The sequence below is a fragment of the Phaeoacremonium minimum genome (assembly GCF_000392275.1).
Source record: "Phaeoacremonium minimum UCRPA7 unplaced genomic scaffold PA7_03_scaffold_560, whole genome shotgun sequence".
Classification (NCBI taxonomy): Eukaryota; Fungi; Ascomycota; class Sordariomycetes; order Togniniales; family Togniniaceae; genus Phaeoacremonium; species Phaeoacremonium minimum.
In genome coordinates, this window is record NW_006921462.1 from 143,716 (window position 1) to 161,273 (window position 17,558).

The 17,558-nt window shown below is 53.7% G+C and overlaps 5 protein-coding genes across 5 annotated transcripts; 1 reads left to right on the forward strand and 4 right to left on the reverse strand.

Moving 5' to 3' along the window:
• Nucleotides 1–3,820: 3,820 nt before the first annotated feature.
• Nucleotides 3,821–5,129, reverse strand: UCRPA7_7912 (putative zip zinc transporter protein; the record flags this gene model as incomplete). The annotated part of the gene is made up of 3 exons (XM_007920432.1): nucleotides 3,821–4,196; nucleotides 4,552–4,665; nucleotides 4,726–5,129. The coding sequence occupies 3 exons, from the start codon at nucleotides 5,127–5,129 to the stop codon at nucleotides 3,821–3,823; spliced, it is 894 nt and encodes a 297-aa protein (XP_007918623.1).
• Nucleotides 5,130–7,790: 2,661 nt separating this feature from the next.
• On the forward strand, nucleotides 7,791–8,852 carry UCRPA7_7913 (putative phosphatidylinositol phospholipase c protein; the record flags this gene model as incomplete). The annotated part of the gene is made up of 1 exon (XM_007920433.1): nucleotides 7,791–8,852. One exon carries the CDS (start codon nucleotides 7,791–7,793, stop codon nucleotides 8,850–8,852), a length of 1,062 nt encoding a protein of 353 aa, XP_007918624.1.
• A 542-nt stretch (nucleotides 8,853–9,394) lies between these two features.
• On the reverse strand, nucleotides 9,395–10,839 carry UCRPA7_7914 (putative gpi-anchored cell wall beta- -endoglucanase protein; the record flags this gene model as incomplete). The annotated part of the gene is made up of 2 exons (XM_007920434.1): nucleotides 9,395–10,549; nucleotides 10,639–10,839. The coding sequence occupies 2 exons, from the start codon at nucleotides 10,837–10,839 to the stop codon at nucleotides 9,395–9,397; spliced, it is 1,356 nt and encodes a 451-aa protein (XP_007918625.1).
• A 2,346-nt stretch (nucleotides 10,840–13,185) lies between these two features.
• UCRPA7_7915 (putative trna (cytosine-5-)-methyltransferase ncl1 protein) lies at nucleotides 13,186–15,834 on the reverse strand (the record flags this gene model as incomplete). Its single annotated transcript, XM_007920435.1, has 3 exons — nucleotides 13,186–15,511; nucleotides 15,566–15,762; nucleotides 15,814–15,834. 3 exons carry the CDS (start codon nucleotides 15,832–15,834, stop codon nucleotides 13,186–13,188), a joined length of 2,544 nt encoding a protein of 847 aa, XP_007918626.1.
• Nucleotides 15,835–16,263: 429 nt separating this feature from the next.
• Nucleotides 16,264–16,920, reverse strand: UCRPA7_7916 (putative gtpase mtg2 protein; the record flags this gene model as incomplete). The annotated part of the gene is made up of 1 exon (XM_007920436.1): nucleotides 16,264–16,920. One exon carries the CDS (start codon nucleotides 16,918–16,920, stop codon nucleotides 16,264–16,266), a length of 657 nt encoding a protein of 218 aa, XP_007918627.1.
• Between the last annotated feature and the right edge of the window lie 638 nt (nucleotides 16,921–17,558).

Consider the following 17,558-nt stretch of genomic DNA (forward strand, 5'->3'; position numbering starts at 1 on the left):
ATGGAGCCCCGATAACTTCTGGAAGCCTTCTTTAGATGTTCTGGAAACTGATAACTATAACAGCCTCAGGTTGAGATGGGGACCACCCGGCTTATATAGAGTGCCAACCTTCGATACAGACGACAGGACTCAATTGGGAAACAAACAAATGGAACCAGGATGGGGATGGGAGAGAAAATCTGAGTCATTCCCGACTTAGGAGAGAAACTAGTAGGTTTGTATGATGAGAAAAGGAACTGAATTCCTGACGGCGGGGAAGATCAATGCTAGACGACGCCTTGTACTTGCGTACCGGTACTATGGACGCTACAATAGACTTACCGCACACCATCCACATCCACATCCACATCCACATCCATGGCATCCATCCATCCACCCGTCAGTGCGCATGTCCGCGGGCTGGGCTGGAAAGGCTGGCTGGGCTTGGGTGTACTTACCTTTAGGTGATTGGCGCCGGTGGCCATGTCGATGGAAGGGAGCACATGTGGATCAGACGCTCGCCCAGTCATAAAAAAGGTGACTATGGCTTTCTTGGGTGATACAACAAAGTTCAGTTGGCGGCCAAGAGCAGCGCGGCATCATGATTCGACGCCATGGCGCAATACCCAGCGCTGTTCCAAGCCTTGGAAGCTTCGTGTCGGTGATGATCCGACTGTCCTCATGACAAAGACGCCCAGAGCTCGCTTTGAAACTCTCGACTTGACTTGACTTGACTTGGCTTGGCTCGCCTTGCTGACTTGGAGGGAGGAGGACCCTGATGATTGCTAAACATGTACGCCCTTTGTTAGCCCATTTGCTGGCTGGCTGCTCATTACCGTAAATTATTAGTTCGGCTTCGGTGCTCGGTCAGTGGGGAGGCGGGCGGCGCATGGCACGGGAGCAATGGTGAGTGAGAGCACATGGGTATGGGTATGGGTATGGGTATCGGGACAGAATGAATCAACGACACATTACTACCTACTATGCAGTAGATACTATGCCACTTCCCGATCGCCAAGCTGGTGCCGAACGTCAAACGCACGGCTCATCAGCTGCCCATCTCTAGCGCTCAATGGGAGCCCATCAAGGCGCACGCGCATATGCGGACAGGGTGGATTTTGGGCCTGGGTCCCCCCCCCTCCACCAAGAGTCATGCCCAGGGCCTGGAGTTCCTGACGCCGCCAAAGGCATCCAATTCCGAGAGCGGGCAGTGGATTGGATGCACTCCGCCCATTGAAACAAAACCTTGCCTGCCCTTTACTTGAACTTGTAGACAGTTGGGCGTGGCCTACCTGGCAAGACCTGGCCTGTAACTGACAGGGCTTATTTTCTTGCTGGTAGAGCCTCTCGTACTCCTTCGTACAAGTAATGAGCCTCCCCCCCTAGCAAGTCGTCACAGTGGTAAGCAAGCAGGCAAGGCTCTCGAATTATTAATGCAGTGCAGTGCAGCCCGGTCATCCCCGGTCTTCTCCATATTACTGCGCAGTAGGTTTCAAAAATCAAGCAATGTTCGTGACGATGACTAACAATGAATGCTGTCTAAGCAGGATTGTGCCATATGCGCGATCATCCTTGGATTTCATCATGTAATCGCATCTCGCTGCTGAAGCGACGTGTTCAAGCTTTTTTTGCCCGTCCAGACCTCCAAAGGAAGGTGTCTCGCTTGCTAGCTCCGGTGACGGGGCCGGAAGCCTGGAAGGGTGCAGCACGTAGAAAACAAAAAAAAACATTTTCTGTACGGTATGACATCAAAAGGCAAGTAAAGTGTTTGCCATCGACGAGTTTAACTTTTGCAGGCAAAACTCGCCAACAAGGGACTCGAATCGGGCAACGGAATGTCCCATCAATCAGACTATTCCTTGCATTTCATTCATTATAATGGATTAATTATAAATTTTACTAGTTTATCCAATCATTGATTCTCGTAGACATGCACATGGCTCCGTGGAACCACGAAAGCACCCACATGGAGGCAGGAGGTTGCGAAGAGTGAAGAGTCTGGCCGCAGGCCCTTTTGCTTGCTTTGTTTGCTGATGTTTGTCAAGATTGAATGTTCTTTCTCATGACAACCTGGTCCGCTGACGGGAGCACCACCAAAGCCTGTCATTGCGCCATCAGGGACACTGCAAACAACGCCCCATACAGAGTATTTTGATGCGTAATTGATTTCCTTTAAGTGATACGGCTTACCTTATGCCTTTCCACCATCAGGCACAACAAGACAGGAAAAAACAAGGGTCAGGTCGGTCGAGGTACCGATACAAAGCGTCCGTCAACTAAGAGAGTAATCCTAGACCACCTGGTTTCTCCATAATAATAAGCCGGATATCACGAAGGAGCCTCCGCTAGCAGTAGAGCAAATTCGCACTGCCGACGTTTAGATTCCAGCGCAGCGCAGTGTGTTCTAGTTCTGACGCGCAAATGAGCGAGCTATCAATCGGCTTTGAAGCATCAAAGCCGTAGCATCAAAGCCGTAGCCAACCACTAGAGACATAGCGGCCGCCGATATCGCCATAGCCGGCACTGATGACTACAAAATGGGAAAAATTTTAGCTGCGGGTAGCGAGCAAGGCGAGGCGGAGAAAACTGCGGGCGTGGTGGGTGTGCCAGACCAGTACGAGAGTCCCGTACCTAGACTGTCAGTTTGCATGTTCCCAGGGATCTGGGATCTGGGAACCGCTCGCTCCCCATGCTATTGAATCTCGCTGTTGAATGCCCTTGGTGGTGGTGGTGGTGTTGCTAGGCGAGTTAGGCTAGAGAAAGCGCCTCGTGGTGCCGTTCTTGGCGAATCTATTGTCATCTGGCGCAACCAGTCGATCTGTCTACCTTGGTATCTATTGATGATGCTCCCACAGCCACGCCTGCTGCCCTGCGATCTTATTTTTGGTGAGAAGAGCAGTATAAGCCGCCTAAGACGTCATGTCGGCCAGAAGGCGTGCGGTCCATGTTTCCCAGAACGGTGAGGTACAGTACAGCAAAGTGCCGTGCAAATTCAACGCCTCTAAGGGCCAAGACATGTTGCTCCCAGGGGAAAAGCATCAAAATACAAAGCTTACATGGCAAACAGCTTGCAGCTTGCACCTTACAGGATGCAGATACTGCATAGTACATACGGGCATGCAAGGGTGGGCCACGCGGATCGCACTCTTCGTGGTGACACACTCCCACAAGCGCAATGTCAATTAAGCGTGCGCCTTTCCAAGGACACCTCCATTACTGTGCTACTGTGGGTTTATAAGCAGGCTGGATCGAGGGTCCAGAGCCCGGCTGACGAAGCCATTCCGCCCATTGCGCTTGCGCGTTGGCTGCTGTCCTAAAGGGCGGAAAGCATGCAGTTAACAGAAGCCGTTCCCGCTAGCTTGGGCTCGCCAAGTTCTCAAGCCTCCTGCAGTCGGAGGAGTCACCGCCTGCCACCAGCCGGACAGCAGGCCCTGGGGAACGTGGACGCCCTGCTGGGACCATGAAACGCTGCTGGGCGAGGGCACGCAAGAAGGCCTTGTCAATGGGACAATGGAGGTGCATTTAGCATTACCTAAGTGCTCCATTCACTGCTCCAACGCTGTCTCATTACTTGGCTACGGCTCCATCTTCCGCCGTATTATGTGTACGCCAATGCTGTGCGCCAGCCTTGCCTCTAAAGGTATGCATTGGCGAGTAAGCCTTTCTATCGTCTATTTCATGCTTAGCCTGATATTCGTCCCACAACAACCTCGGAGTCATTCTGTTTATCGTGTCCGTTCATGTTGTAAACATGGCGGAAATCTCCGCCCAATCTTTTACCGTCGATGACTCGATGCTTCGCTTCGGGGGAGACAGTATTGTTGTTTCTCTGCCTCCTTGTTTAGTCATGCCAAGAGATGTAGAGCATGATGCCAGCTCCGGCTGCTATGGCGGCAAACTGGGTCAAGGTCTTCTGGACCTCCGCCAACTTGTTGGGTCCAGTCTCGAGAAGCTCAGGGATGACAGCGACAGTTCCGACATACAGGAATGTGCCAGCAGTGAAAGGTAGGAGCATGTCTCCCCAGGTCAAGCTGGTGCCCCAAAGCCCGGCGTTCATGGGCATGGATCCCTCGATGGCACCGCTACCACCAAACTCTTGGATAGCGATGCCAATGAGTGTGCCAAGGAGGGCGCCAATGGCCGTAACAAATTGGGCACCCATCGCAGCTCGCTTCGAGAATCCGGCTTTTACCAGCAGAGCAAAGTCGCCGACCTCACTACAGCACTTGGGGTCAGCATTCGTCCCGGGATCGTTAAGCAATGTAGACCAAATCGTATTGGTCAAGAGATGGGACTGCAGACCACTACGCCGCAATGCCTACTCTGCAATACAGGACCGCTTGATGACCGCGGCTTGCTCAAGTCACTTGACAGTATTGATCGTAGTTGTGCCAACTTGGCCACTAGCCATTTCTTCGCCGCAGCTTTAGTCTTTCAGTATCGTTTATTCCTTCAGGAAGCACATCCAAGGCGTTGTCTTAGGTATGTCAAAACAAAAGTAAAGCCAGACTCCGGTACAGGCCCTGGCAGTACGAAACACTGAGCATGAAACCATTGTTTACAACGACTTACTGCGGAATCTCGTGTATCATGACGGCAACTGCCGTTGTAGCCCCTATAGTCGGCGACGCATAGAAGCTTGCGACCATGGCCAGACCATCGGTGACGTTGTGAGTCGCGTCAGCGCTTGAGTTAATTGTCAGACTGGTGATTATTTAAGAATATAGCGCAGGAAGCGGCACTCACATCATGTTGAGGTATCCACTCAATTTTACGCTGGGGTTTATCTCCTTCTCGTGGGCAACTTCCGTCTGGCCCTTGTTTGACGAGCCATTGCCCTTCTTTCGAGACTTAGCGCCCTTCTTGTCAGAGGCTTCGACAGATGTTGAAGCCGCACTGGTCTCATTGTGTGAGTGAGAATGGCCATGTGAATGCTCGTGACCTTCGCCTCCCGTTGCAATCCGCAATGCCTTATCTAACGCCACAAATGTCATGAAGCCAACAAGGATGGCAGCACCAAGTAGTAGGTTCCTGTTAGGCTCGACCAGAACGAACTTTGCACGCGTAGGATCATCTTCCCCCACGTAGATCTCGCTAAACAGATGGAAGATTGTATCACCCAGCAGGCCGCCCACCGCAAAAGCAACCATTATGGACAGGAGGGCGGGACTCGGGTTTGGCGGCCATAGCGCGAGCAGGAAGTTGGGAGGACCGGAGATGTACAACGTCGCCAATAGGGAGTTCACGGCTGGGCTGCCAGGGAAGATGATCGCGAATATGCGCTCGATGGCGGACTCGCCTGGAGCGTGGGCTTTCTTGTGAGCGCTGAGCTCTTGGACAATTGCACATTCCTGTCTCCAGTCAGCCTGCGACTAAGTATCCGAGGCAGTGAAGTCGAATGAACCTGCAGCTTCTCCCCAACATCCTCAAGGCTAAGTGAAGAAACCGCGCCCTTTTTGAGAGCCTTCTCAGCCACCGCGAGAGCTACGCCGAGGCAGAGGATAAGGGTGAAGCACCCTTTGAGCCGTGGAGAAGGCATATTGTCGTCGGTCGGCACGACACGCGGAGTCAATTGGCAGAAAGGATAGAATTGACTCTCCCCTAAGCTGGGTGAAAGAGGGGAACGTGTCGAAATTGGGTAGCACACGACAGGTGGCAGAGAGGACAGCTCAGGAGCGCGGTTTCCCAGAAGTGCGGGTTGTGGACCTCAACTTCTGCCCTTGCGCTAAGCTCGTGTAAGGCTGAGGGGCTAAAGCCAGGGGTAAGCTGAGCTCTAACTTAAATTCTCAGCCTCCCGCGATCCGGTACCAAACATAAACACTCGTAATTCCGCTCTTCAACCGCCTAACCCGAGAACCGTTGGCCTGGGATTATCTCCCCCATGGCAACATCATCGGACACAAATATATCAAAAGCTAACCCGCTGACATTAAAATGGCAGACCCGATACAAGCCGGAGTCTATGTTAGGTATCAAAGTGCAACTAATTGTCTTAAAAGAGAGAGTGGTCCTTGTCAGCTTATTAGCGATCTTACCTCTGATATGACAATCTTCATTGATCAGCAGGCATCACAGTGCGTAACTCTGTATAGCCATATAGCAATCCGGGGAACTTCTTCCGAATCAAGATCATCTCGTGTCCATGCTGCATCCGGTGCTAATATTACCTGCACTAGTTGCTATCTGTGCCTTTGTGGCGGCTCTATCTTTCGACTTGAGGCGCTCCGCGAGTGAAATGCCAACAAAGGTAAGGAAGGCAACATCTATGGTATGAGGCTTGTGATGCAGGCTTGAGCCAGCCGAAGTTTGTATATGTCGTTCTTTGTGCTCTGATATGTAGATTGGCTCTTGGGTAAACTCGCCATACGTGAGTTGTAATTGCACAGTGATTCCAGCTTTCTGAAGAGCTCCGAAACAGGGTCACGCCACAAGGATTACGTACTTTGATCGAACATCTATTCGTGGAATAAGAATTGGAAAATAATCGCCTTATAACTCTTGAGGTTGACAACCACTCTCAGTGTCTTTGCATTGAGGAACAAGGTTGACGAGTGTCCTGGTGAGGGGTGTTAGCGTAGCCTGAACCGGATTGGTGAGGGACTCGGCTGTCACGCCCCATCCAAACACACCCACCGTAACATCCGAAACAATCGCCACCTAACAACACTTCAGCAACTATTCAGTATCGCTATACGGAAGCACCGACTCTCGGCCCAGTCAATGAAGTCTCAGGTATCATAACCTCGTCTTACATCTTATGGGGCTGGACCCGGTATAGTCAGCGCTGCTGGCATAGACGCCAAAACACACGTCATAGTCATCGTCATCGCCTTCAAGGTATTTAGCTCTACACAGATATGTCCTGGACAGCAAACGGTGTCGGCAGTTCCGGCTTCTTGCTGGAGGCTGGAAAGGCGCAATCCAGGGAGCGGACATGGCATGCCATAGCTGCACACTGCGGTCGGCTGTGGTGTCTTTGGCAGGACCTTGAAGAGCATCTATGGTTCACGGCTACAACAGAGGATGGCCAGCAATTCATGCCGAGGGAACCATTCCCATGCTCGCAAACTGGCGAACCGATCATAGCCAGTCTCAACGAGCAACTACACGCAATTTTAATCCACCCTAGTGGGACAGCTTCACACTATTGCTTGACAAATGGCGAGCAGCATTGGAAAATCATTTGCAACTTCTACATAGGGAAGTATTCAAGGCCAGCGATATATGCTTTCCACAACCGGCTATTCCTCGCGTATGTACAAGACGATGAGCTGTACTGCATGGTCTGGAATCATGACGCGCTGGAATGGACCAACTCCTACCTCATAACCAAGGGCGAGCAATGTTATAGGGGCTATTTCCATCCCGCTTTTGGGTTTCCTAGGTTGTTTGTTGTTGAGGGAGTTCTGCACCTCCTTTGCCTTTCTTACGCCACAGGGTGCGAGTACCTTCAACACATCTACGATGAGAACGCAAAATCATGGATAAAGACGGACAACACACCTGGGGAGACCATCATTCCTTTGGCTAGCTACGCTAGCTATGGGGGTGCTTTGTACATGGGATTCATCAGGGGCCACACAGGCTATGTCGCCAAGTATCGCGGTGGAGTTTCTTCTCCACAAGAAGAGACTGTAATAGAAACAACTTGCGCGGACGTGCCTCAGATTGCGATACTAAGTGGCAGGATCCACGCCATCTTCCCCGACGGAACATCCTCTCGAGATTTACGTTGGTACAGCCGGTCGATTTTGGACTATTCTCCCTCGAGCTGGATGGCTGGCATTCCCGATGATACCCTCTTGAGCAACATGACTATCCCAGGCACACACGATAGCCCTGCAAGGACAACAATACCTTTCACAAAAACACAGAATCTTACCATCACACAACAGCTCGCTCTGGGCATACGCTTCTTTGACCTCCGACTACGGCTGCACAAGGACGGTCGCCTGTACTGCTACCACGGCGGCATCCCCCTGGGGTGGCCGCGCACCCTGTCCTTCGAGTCCGTCATGGACGAGATCTGGGACTTCCTCAACCCTCCCTCCGCGGAGAACGAGCCGACCGAGACGGTCCTCATCTCCATCAACAACGACAACAACTCCCGCGGCATAGGCAACGCGCCGGCGATCTTCTACAACGCCATCGGCGCCGCCATCATCTCCACGCCGCCCTACCCGGACGGCACCTCCCGCTGGGTGGTCGAGACGGTGACCTCGCGGCTGGGCGACGTGCGCGGGCGCGCCGTGCTGCTGCGGCGCTACCCGGGCCACCCGGCGATCAAGCCGGCGCTGCGGCACGGGCTCGACCTGAGCGCGTGGGTCAACGACAGCCCGGACTTCACCATCGTCACGCCGACCGGCGTCGTCGTGCGCCTGCAGGACAAGTGGAAGTACTCGGAGCGCATCGGGCTGCGGGACCTCGTGGCGTCCAAGAGCGCGTACGTCGAGGCCATGTTCCAGCGCGCCATGTCGTCGCGGCCCTCCACGCCCTCCGGCTCGGACTCGGACCCGGACTCGGACTCGGACTCGGACGCCTCCGTCGACGACTTCGTGCTGGTGCGCCCCCGCCACGACGCCACGAGGACGTCCCCCTCGAACCGCGGCGAGGTCTGGTTCGTCAACTTCTGCAGCGCGGTCGGCGAGCCGATGGAGCACGGCGAGGTCGCCCAGGCGCGGTGGGTGGCGGTCGGCGGCTACAGCAACGCCGGGGAATGGATCGACGGCGTCAACGTCTCGATCGGCGACTACCTGCGGAAGCAAGGGGCCGGCGGCGCGGGGAAGAGGCGCCTGGGCATAGTGCCCATGGACTACCCTGAGCTGCCGCAGGGCAACGACCTTGTCTCGCAGCTAATCGAGACAAACTTCTAGCTGGGCTAGTAGGCTGGTAGGGTTGGGGGAGGCTGGTTGCACAAGGGAATGGATGGACGGGCGGATAGATGCGATAGGGAGGCCATGTGTATGGTAAGACACGGGTATGTGCGAACGGTGCATTGCCGATCACACGAGTCTAAGGCAACGACTGATGAACAAGAATGGCACAAGAAGGTCAATTTGAACAGCTGATAAATAAGATTGTATCATATGTGTGTGTAAGGCGCTCGTTGTCGCACCTCTTTTTGGGTATACAAAGGAGTGTCGGTGGCCCAGTGAGCACGAAATATCCTCCCATCAGGTCTATTGTGCTCCCATTCTATTTCCCGGGCCCAAAAAATATATAAATGCATTCCGTTTTCTATGCCATGCCAGTTTTCCCCCATTTAATTACAAGTGTTGTATGTTAAACCCATCACCACCTGGTGAGAGAAGAGGCAGACAGTATGTTCCCCCCCTATGAGCCGTGCCTTTTCCATATGAAACGCCGATCATGCTGCTAGGAAAGGCTGTCTAGCAAAATGTCAAAAGGAGGATATTTACAGAGCAAGGACGGCAACCATGATGGCAGCGAAGGCAGCGCCAAGGGAGACAGTGGTGGCACCGCCGGCGTTGTCAGAGATGACGGACGCGGAAGGAGTGGCAGTGCCGGAGATGGTGCTGTTAGAGCCACTGCCGGAGGTGACAGAGGCGGTAGAGCCGGATCCCGAGCCAGTGCCCGTCGCGGTCGCTGCAATGGTCGAGGTCTCTAGGGAGAGCTGAGAGCTGGGCAGGCCACCACCAATACCGGGGCTGCCGCTCTCGACAGGAGCATCAGAGGTAGAAGCAGCCTCAGAAGCAGAAGCGCTAGCGCTAGAATCGACGGCAGCAGTGGTAGTAGAAGATCCAGAGCCAGAGCCGGTTCCAGAGCTGCCCTTAGTGGTGGTGGGAGCTGCGGAAGAGGTAGAGGAAGAAACAGCCTTGCAGGACAGGTCGAAGACGGGAGTGGTGCTCAGAGTGTCGCCGACGATTCCGAAGGTGGGAGACGAAGGAGCATCGAACAGAGTGTAGTACCAAGTGTTGGTGGTGCCGAACAGGGGGCAGCCGACCTCGTCCCAGAAAGTCTTGGAGTTGGCGACACTGGCAGTAGCGAGGTTCTGGGACTTGCCGGCGGTGGGCCAGCCAGTCTCGGTCACCCAGACAGGCTTGCCGCCAGCAACACCGGTCACGGCACCGTAGGCATCGTCGAAGAGGGCCTTTGCGTTATCGATGCCGTTGTCCTGGGTGTTCTGGAAGTAAGGGTACTCATCAACACCGAGCCAGTCGCAGGCCTCGATAACGGCCGAGTTGGAACCGTTAGTCCAAGCGTTCCAGGTATCGACGTGGCCAACGGGAACATCTGCCAGAGAGGTGCCGGAGATGAGCTTCTTCACCTGGTTGATGTAATCAGTGAGAGGGCCGGGTCCCAATCCTGGGTTCTCGCCGTTTTCAATGCCTGTGGGAGTGATGCGGTACAGGTCCTCGCTTCCAACGGAGATGCCAGCAACCAGAGAGCCCAGGCTGCTACCATAAGTAGAGATGGCAGACTTCAGCGCAGCCAGCTCGTTAGCGAACACGGCATCACCGCCAGATGCCCAGAGACCGAGCAAGAGGGAAGTCTTGGTGCTGATGGCAGCAGGAATGGCGGAGATGGGGTCGTTGGTAGTACCGCCTTGCTATAAGTTGTGTCAGTCACACTGAAAGCATGTAGAGTTTGCACCTGAGTAAGGTAGGTGTAAGGATCATGATAGTGACAGAAACTTACCACCATGGTGTAGAGACGAGCACTGTTAAAGGTGCCGGGAGCACCGATGAGGCCCTGAGCAATCTTGAACTCATTCTCGAAATCGGCCTGCTGCTTGGCGGCACCACTGCTGTCGGTGGAGCCGTAGTTGAAGCCCTGGTAAGCGGCCAGAGCAGGGGCGATGGCGGCGGCAAGAGCCACCAGACTCGACTTGGCGTACATGTTGTTGTTTTGTCGGAAGGAGAATTTACAACGTATAGGACGTGAAGAGACCTAAGAAGTTCCAAAGAGGAGAAGTTGAAGGATCTGAAGAGCGCGTCGTCGAGACTATTGACTTTTTAACTACAGGTCCGGGTGTATTAGGCCGTGAGCAAGAGCGACTGTGTCAAAGCAGACAAGCTAGGAAAGCGGTGGTCCGTTGTTAGGATGCGTGTTTGGCTGATGGTGTCAAAAAACGAATGTGTCGAGATCCAGACTCAGCGAAGAGGAGGATTCAAGGTGTTTGTCGTACAGTTTTGTTGAGGATAGAGAGGGAAAAGAGAGGAGAGGAGGAGAGAGGAAGAGCTAGAGAGAAAAGGCATACGAATATGTATGGTAACGTACCTTTCCTTTCCTTACCTGCGTAGACCTTCTTAGCATACGAAATGGAGGTGCGAGTAAGTTGGCAGCGCAGCCAGTCACAGGCGAAGCCGCGCTGGCGACCATCCAGCAGCATCCACCTGCATCGAGAGGGAAACAACAAAGCAGGGGGCCGGCTGGCCGGGAATGACCAAAAGAAACGGCCGATCCCTGAACACGCGCAGCCAAAAGTGACCCAAAGCCGACAAGCGAGAGTCAAGAATCCACTCTGGGAGCTTCTTAGAGTCAAGTAGAGTCAAGCCATCTCAAGCCGTCTTGGGGCCACCTGGGCCACCTGGGCCACCTGGGCACACTGGGGCCACATCTCCACGCAACCACGCAGCTCCCCTGCTTGCTGTTTCCTTGTTTGTGCATCGTACCTTGCGCTAGTGGCAACTCACCCATGAATGACGGGATTCCCCCTCGCTGTGAGTGTGATACTCCCAGACTCCTTGCTGGCCTTCCTTGCTCAGAATGCAACGGTATAATTTTGGAAAGCTTGGAAAAGCCCCAATTGCCATCGACCCATTTCTCTCCTCTCCATCGCTTTCCATCGCTGGGGGGGGGGGCCCGTTCTGGCGAGTCTGGCGAGTCTGGGCATCGAGATCCAGGCAGGATTCCCACTCTCGCTCCCCATCTCCCGCCCCACGAGCCCACGAGCCCACAAGCCCACCACACGTTACTGCGGCCAGCGCCCTTACACGTAAGCTCAGGGGAAACATTGTCGAAATGTCTCTGTTTCTTGCACGCTAGAGCTGGACACCGGTGGGTTTGAGAAAAGACTGTTTTGACAAGAATTGCCTCGCTCTGGCATTCCCTTAGGCTGCCGGGGCTATGCTGGCTCGCTGTAGGCCGTCTGCCCTCAGTTCGCGGTCCAGGCTTACAGTATTCGTGTTTTTGCACGAGACTTGGTCTTTTTTTTTTTCCCTTTGGCCTGACTCTCTCGTGTTTGTTTGTGCGCCGCGCCGCGTGCATGAAGTCATGGATGGATGGATCAGTAGAAGATCAATGACACCCCAGTCGATCTCCTTTTCCCGGCTGATCCAATGGTGGAATCCATCCCGGGCGGCCTATCCGGGGGGTTTCTGCGGTTAGGGTACCTGATGTACTCAGGCTTGGCCATTAATAGCAGCGATCCGTCGCCGCCACAGCCAATTGCGGTTACTCCTCTCCGACCCACCCACGCTTGGGAAAGCTTGCAGGTCGACAAGAACCCCGTATTTCCAAGTCTCTGTTCTGCAAGCAAAGAAAAAGGCTCCTAATTAATACGAGTTTTTCACCCATCACGTCATGCATACACAGGTAGGTGCTCTTCACCAAGCAATTGCGGGAATGAACGGGCCCTCTGTGATCAACACGCGGGTGCTTCTGGAATGTCTGCCGTGGTGACCGGCCCAGCGGCCACAGCCCGTCGTCTGCCGTGCTTTGTTTGTCATTTGCTTGGCATGCAGTGCTCCAGTTCACTTGGGTCTGAAAATAGATTTTTCAAGGTCTCCATCTCGAACAGAAGCTTGTGTTAGTCAGCAGGGCTGGCCATGGTCAGTGCCGCCAAATTGAACACCAGTAGTGGCAAGTAAAGCGAGATGACCAACTTCAAGACCCCCAGTCCGAATAGTCCGGCATGTGACAGGCGACATAAGCTGTCAGTTTTCCGAAAACGCGAAACTGGCACTATGAAAGGATTCACTAGACTGCTTAGATACTTTGTATCACTTGCTGTAAGGTTCGGACTTTTGCCTCCATAGCAATACACTCGAAGAGTAGACGCGTCAGAGTGTTAATTAAGTCTATGCTTCTGGGTCTAAAGAAGTTCTGGCAACTTATAAGGGTGATCTACATAGGACTGGGAAATCCCCTCTTGAACCTGAGAGATGAGTACTCGCCAAAGACATGATTATGTGACCACAGAACAATCAATTGCGACCTTTATCTAATCTAACAAGGTATCTATCACGGCGAAGGTGCATCTTCAGCAGCGAGCTCTGCCTCCAGTTCCTCATCCTTGACGGCAGCAAGCTCGGTGTCCAATTCTTCCTTAGGGGCAGCGTCTCCCTCCACCATCTTCGCATCAGCTTCCTCTGCAGTCGATTTGCCCTCCGACTGCTCGGTTTGCGGCTGCGGCTTGTTCTTCGGTTGAACGTTGTTGACCAGTGGTGTCGTATCATTGTAGATCCGCAGCAACATAGCAGCTCGGTCCTCCTTTGGCAACATGAGATTCAGTGAATGGAAGCTCTTCCATAGCGGGAGAGCCATGTGCTCGGTGAAATCCTCATCCGAACCGTCAGGCTCGACCTTGAGCACACAGCAGCCCATGCCGATCTCACGGACGCGTTCGCCTATCTCGTCCAGTTTCTGCCACTCATCACCCGAGATCTTCGGGAACATCTCAATCAACAGCCGGCGAAGCGTCTCCTTATTGCGGAGGCGAACGACGCGGTTGTCGCCGACGTAACCCTGTAGAATCGGGAGGCCCTCCGACTGGATACGCCATCGGCATACCTCCGCGGACGGTGCATCTTGCTTCATGTACATTTTGACGCCGCCGTGGATGAACTTGACACCCTTGCCCTCATTGTTCACCAGGATATCGCGTACAAGAGCGCCGGTGTAGTAGATAGCCTTGGCAGGTTCACCAATAGCGTTCCTGACCATGTAGCGATCCGTCGGGAAGCGAGGAGATATGCTGTAGAAGGTCTTGATCGTCTCAATAACCTCATGGCCTTGAGGGAGATATTTGAACGGTTCCTCGAAAGGCTCGCTGTTCTTCTTCTTGACGCCATATCCGTCTTGCAATTCGACTTTGGCGTCTGGCTTCTCATCTCCCGTATTTTGTCGCTTCACAGGAACCTCTTCGCCGGCGTCTTCCTCTAAACCTCTCTTGAGGGGGTTCTTGATCAACTCAGAGCTGCCATTCTCTTGCTGAAGAGGATCCTCCATCATTCGCTTCAGCGGATTCTTGGGCTCCTCGGTCGTTCCATTCTCATTGCCGTTCTCTTCAGGTTTCGTAATTGGCTCCGCGGCCTGAGCATCACCATTTGCAGGTTTGTTTGTAGTAGGATTATTTGCGGGCTTCTCGGGCTTGGCCTTGAACTCCGCCTTCTTGTGCAGAGCCGTGATGAAGAAGCCGCCGGTATCCTGCAAATGCGGGTAGACTCGCATGCAGCGCTCAAGCGGAAGATCTTCAGTGTCACTGCCTTCGACTCTCGAGAACATGGACTCGACGAGACGTCCGGGTGTCACGCCATCCTTGCTCTGCTTGGTCCATTCCTCAACCTCATTCCAGTCATTCCAGATGCGGTTCTGCTTGTCCATGACTGGCCACTTCTTCAAACCAGGAACACGTTTAAGGCCAGGCAGCTCTTTGCTACAATCCACAATCTCAACTTTCTCCAACCCGCCACATCTATCAATGGCAGCAGCGACAACAGCCTCGTTCTCTACAGGGTTCATACTGCAGGTCGAATACACCACTCTGCCTCCTGGTTTGAGCATCTGAAGAGCCCGTACCAAGATTCGGACCTGGGTAAGGTGAAGCCCGAGCGCATTTCCCGGTAGCCAATCCTTCCAGAGGTTCACATTCTTCCTCAAAGTGCCATCTCCCGAGCACGGCACATCAGCAAGGATACGATCGAACTTGAGATACTTTGGCTTGTTGTGCTCGTCCACGCCGATTCTTAGAGGTGGAAACATAGTCGCATCGTGATTCGTGACGATCATATTCGGTGATGAGAGTCGCTTGAGCTGATGGATCAGCATGTGGCTTCGCTTGTAGTCGGAATCATTGGCGATCAACACGCCCGTAGCTCTACCATCGTCTGAGGGGTCGGCATCCATGTCGACGTCCTGGTCGTCGGGACCTGCCGAAACCTCACGGCCATCTTCTTTCGAGTGTAGCTGCAGCGCCTTGCGCACGCGGCCCTCCTCGCCCATGTGAATCATCTCCAAAAGTTGCGCAGCCTTGCTTCCTGGCGCGGCGCACATGTCCAGCACGACCATGCCAGGCTTGAGGTCCATCAGGAGAGGTGGAATCATGCTGACAACCTCCTGCCGGCTAATGTTTCCAACGGTGGTCTCTGACACCAGGAACTTCTGGAAAGAAGCGAAGGGCGGGAATCGCCGTACAATATTCTTGGGGGTAGTCATCCACCAAGCCAGTCCCTCAGGGTACCACGGCACGGGGAGAGGGGGCTCGATAGGCTGGCCATCGAAGTGAGTAATTGTGGTGATTTCGGGAATGTATCTGGTCTCGAGCAGCTTCTTCACGGTGAGCGCATGCCTAGAAATCCGTTTAGCGGCAGACCCTCAAGTGTACTGAACTCGTACCCCTTACCCTTTAGAACCGCAGAATCTGAAGCTGTTGGGTAAGTCCCTCTTGTAAGCATCCCAAAAATCCTTGTTCTCCTCCTGAGGTAGAGATAAGAGCAAGTCATAATACTTCTGCAGCCTCTCGTTCTCCTTATGGACCGGTGGGTAAGCTCGATTATCGCGACGAGGAGCTCCACGGTTGCCACCTCGACCGCCTCGTCCCTGGTGGTTGGTGAGTGACTGTACTTGCTTGTAGGTAGAAATAGGACTCACCTTGAACCTGCCGCGACCCATCTTGCGGTTGGATTGATGCCCTTGTTATTTTCCACGAGGGTGACAAGAACGAAGCGCAAGTGAGCACATGCACGGTTGAAGGTTTGGTCGCAAGCTCCAAAACCAAAAATTTCAATTCAATTGATGGGAAAGCTGCAAGGCTTGTCTGCCGCTAAAATGGAAGGTGGGGTTCCCACCACATAGAGGGGTTGGTGGTCCCTCCCATGTGCAGCCCAGACTTTGAGGCAGATACGCTAAGAAAATGGGGATGTCTTGCCAGACATGTACGATTATATATATCTATTTGCCTACCTGGGCAGGTAGATATGTATTACATCAAGACAGAGAAACATAGTAGAATTTTCCTGTCTTCTTTTATATATTAGGGCAGTATTTGTACAGATTCAGGATTGCAACACAGATGACCAAAGCTACAGCCTCGGCCAATGCTTAGCCATCAAGCAGGCCAACCGTCCAGTGAACTATCCGCTCCACCCCGTGTCCGTTGATAGCACTGACAGGGATCACTGCGCAGTCCTTGACCCAAGCATTAGCAACACCGCTGGGATGGGGTTCATCGCCACTGGTGACCCTGGATAGGTATTCCCGCAGCTCCCTAAAGTTTTCCTGCGTGTTTGGCAGATCTCCCTTAGTAGCCACGACGAACCATGGTTTAGCAGCAATGTGCAACCCCGATTCGGGTGCTGGCGGAGCTGGATAGTCGGCCATCATCAGGGGGCCGTTTGCCCAATGTGGTCGGCTGAACATGCCGGCGTCGCTGCTCCAGTCAATTCTGGATTCTCGTTCTCGATCCTGCTCTTCCTCCTCTCGCATCTGGGCGTATAGACCAACTTCGTTCCATAAAGCCTTCAGTGCCTTCACCGCGTTGCCGGCACTGAGATCAATCACGAAGGCTAGTACGCCAGCCCTCTCAACGTGCCGTAGAAAAGCAATCCCGAGGCCCTTGTCCAAATGAGCGCCCTCGATGAGCCCAGGAATATCGGCGACGGTAAATTTAGTACGTTGAACAACTTCCGTCTCCTCCTCCTCGCCCATCATGCCGGACGACTCTGGGGTGCCAGACACAGCTTGCCGAGTATAACTCATTACCACAGGGCGACCCTTGTTGCTGTCTAACACCACGGTGCCAATATTAGGCTGGAGTGTGGTAAAAGCCCAGGAGCCAACTCTTGCGCGGCTGTTACTTATTGCTCGAAGAAGAGTGCTCTTGCCCGCATTGGGCAAGCCCACAAGACCAACGTCAGCAAGGAGCTTCAACTCCAATTCAATCTCCATGGATACAGCTTTCTCACCCTTGGTGGCATACAGCGGTCGCGGAGTAGTTCTTGATACAAAGTGAGGATTTCCAAGACCACCAATGCCACCAGCCGCGAGTAAAATGGGGCGTGGAGTTGGCCTAGAAAGGTCGATGTGTATCGGCCCAGGAGGCTGCGCGAAGAGCCGTTCACGATGTGGCAGCCTTGGCAACTCCACTCGTTTAGCCTCCGACGATGACATCCCAGGATAGAGGAGCCATCTGTGACGGTCGTCATTGTCCTCATCTTGTGGCGCAGGGCTATCACCCTCAGCGGACAAAAGTTTGCGACTTTTACGCGCCCGCCGTAGTTGAATCTCCTCGGCCACTGGGTCTTCTCGGCTGAGCTCCTTGACCACGGTCCCAACTGGCACAGCGATGACCACATCATCGCCCCTCTGGCCAGCTTTACTGCTGCCCTGACCGTGCT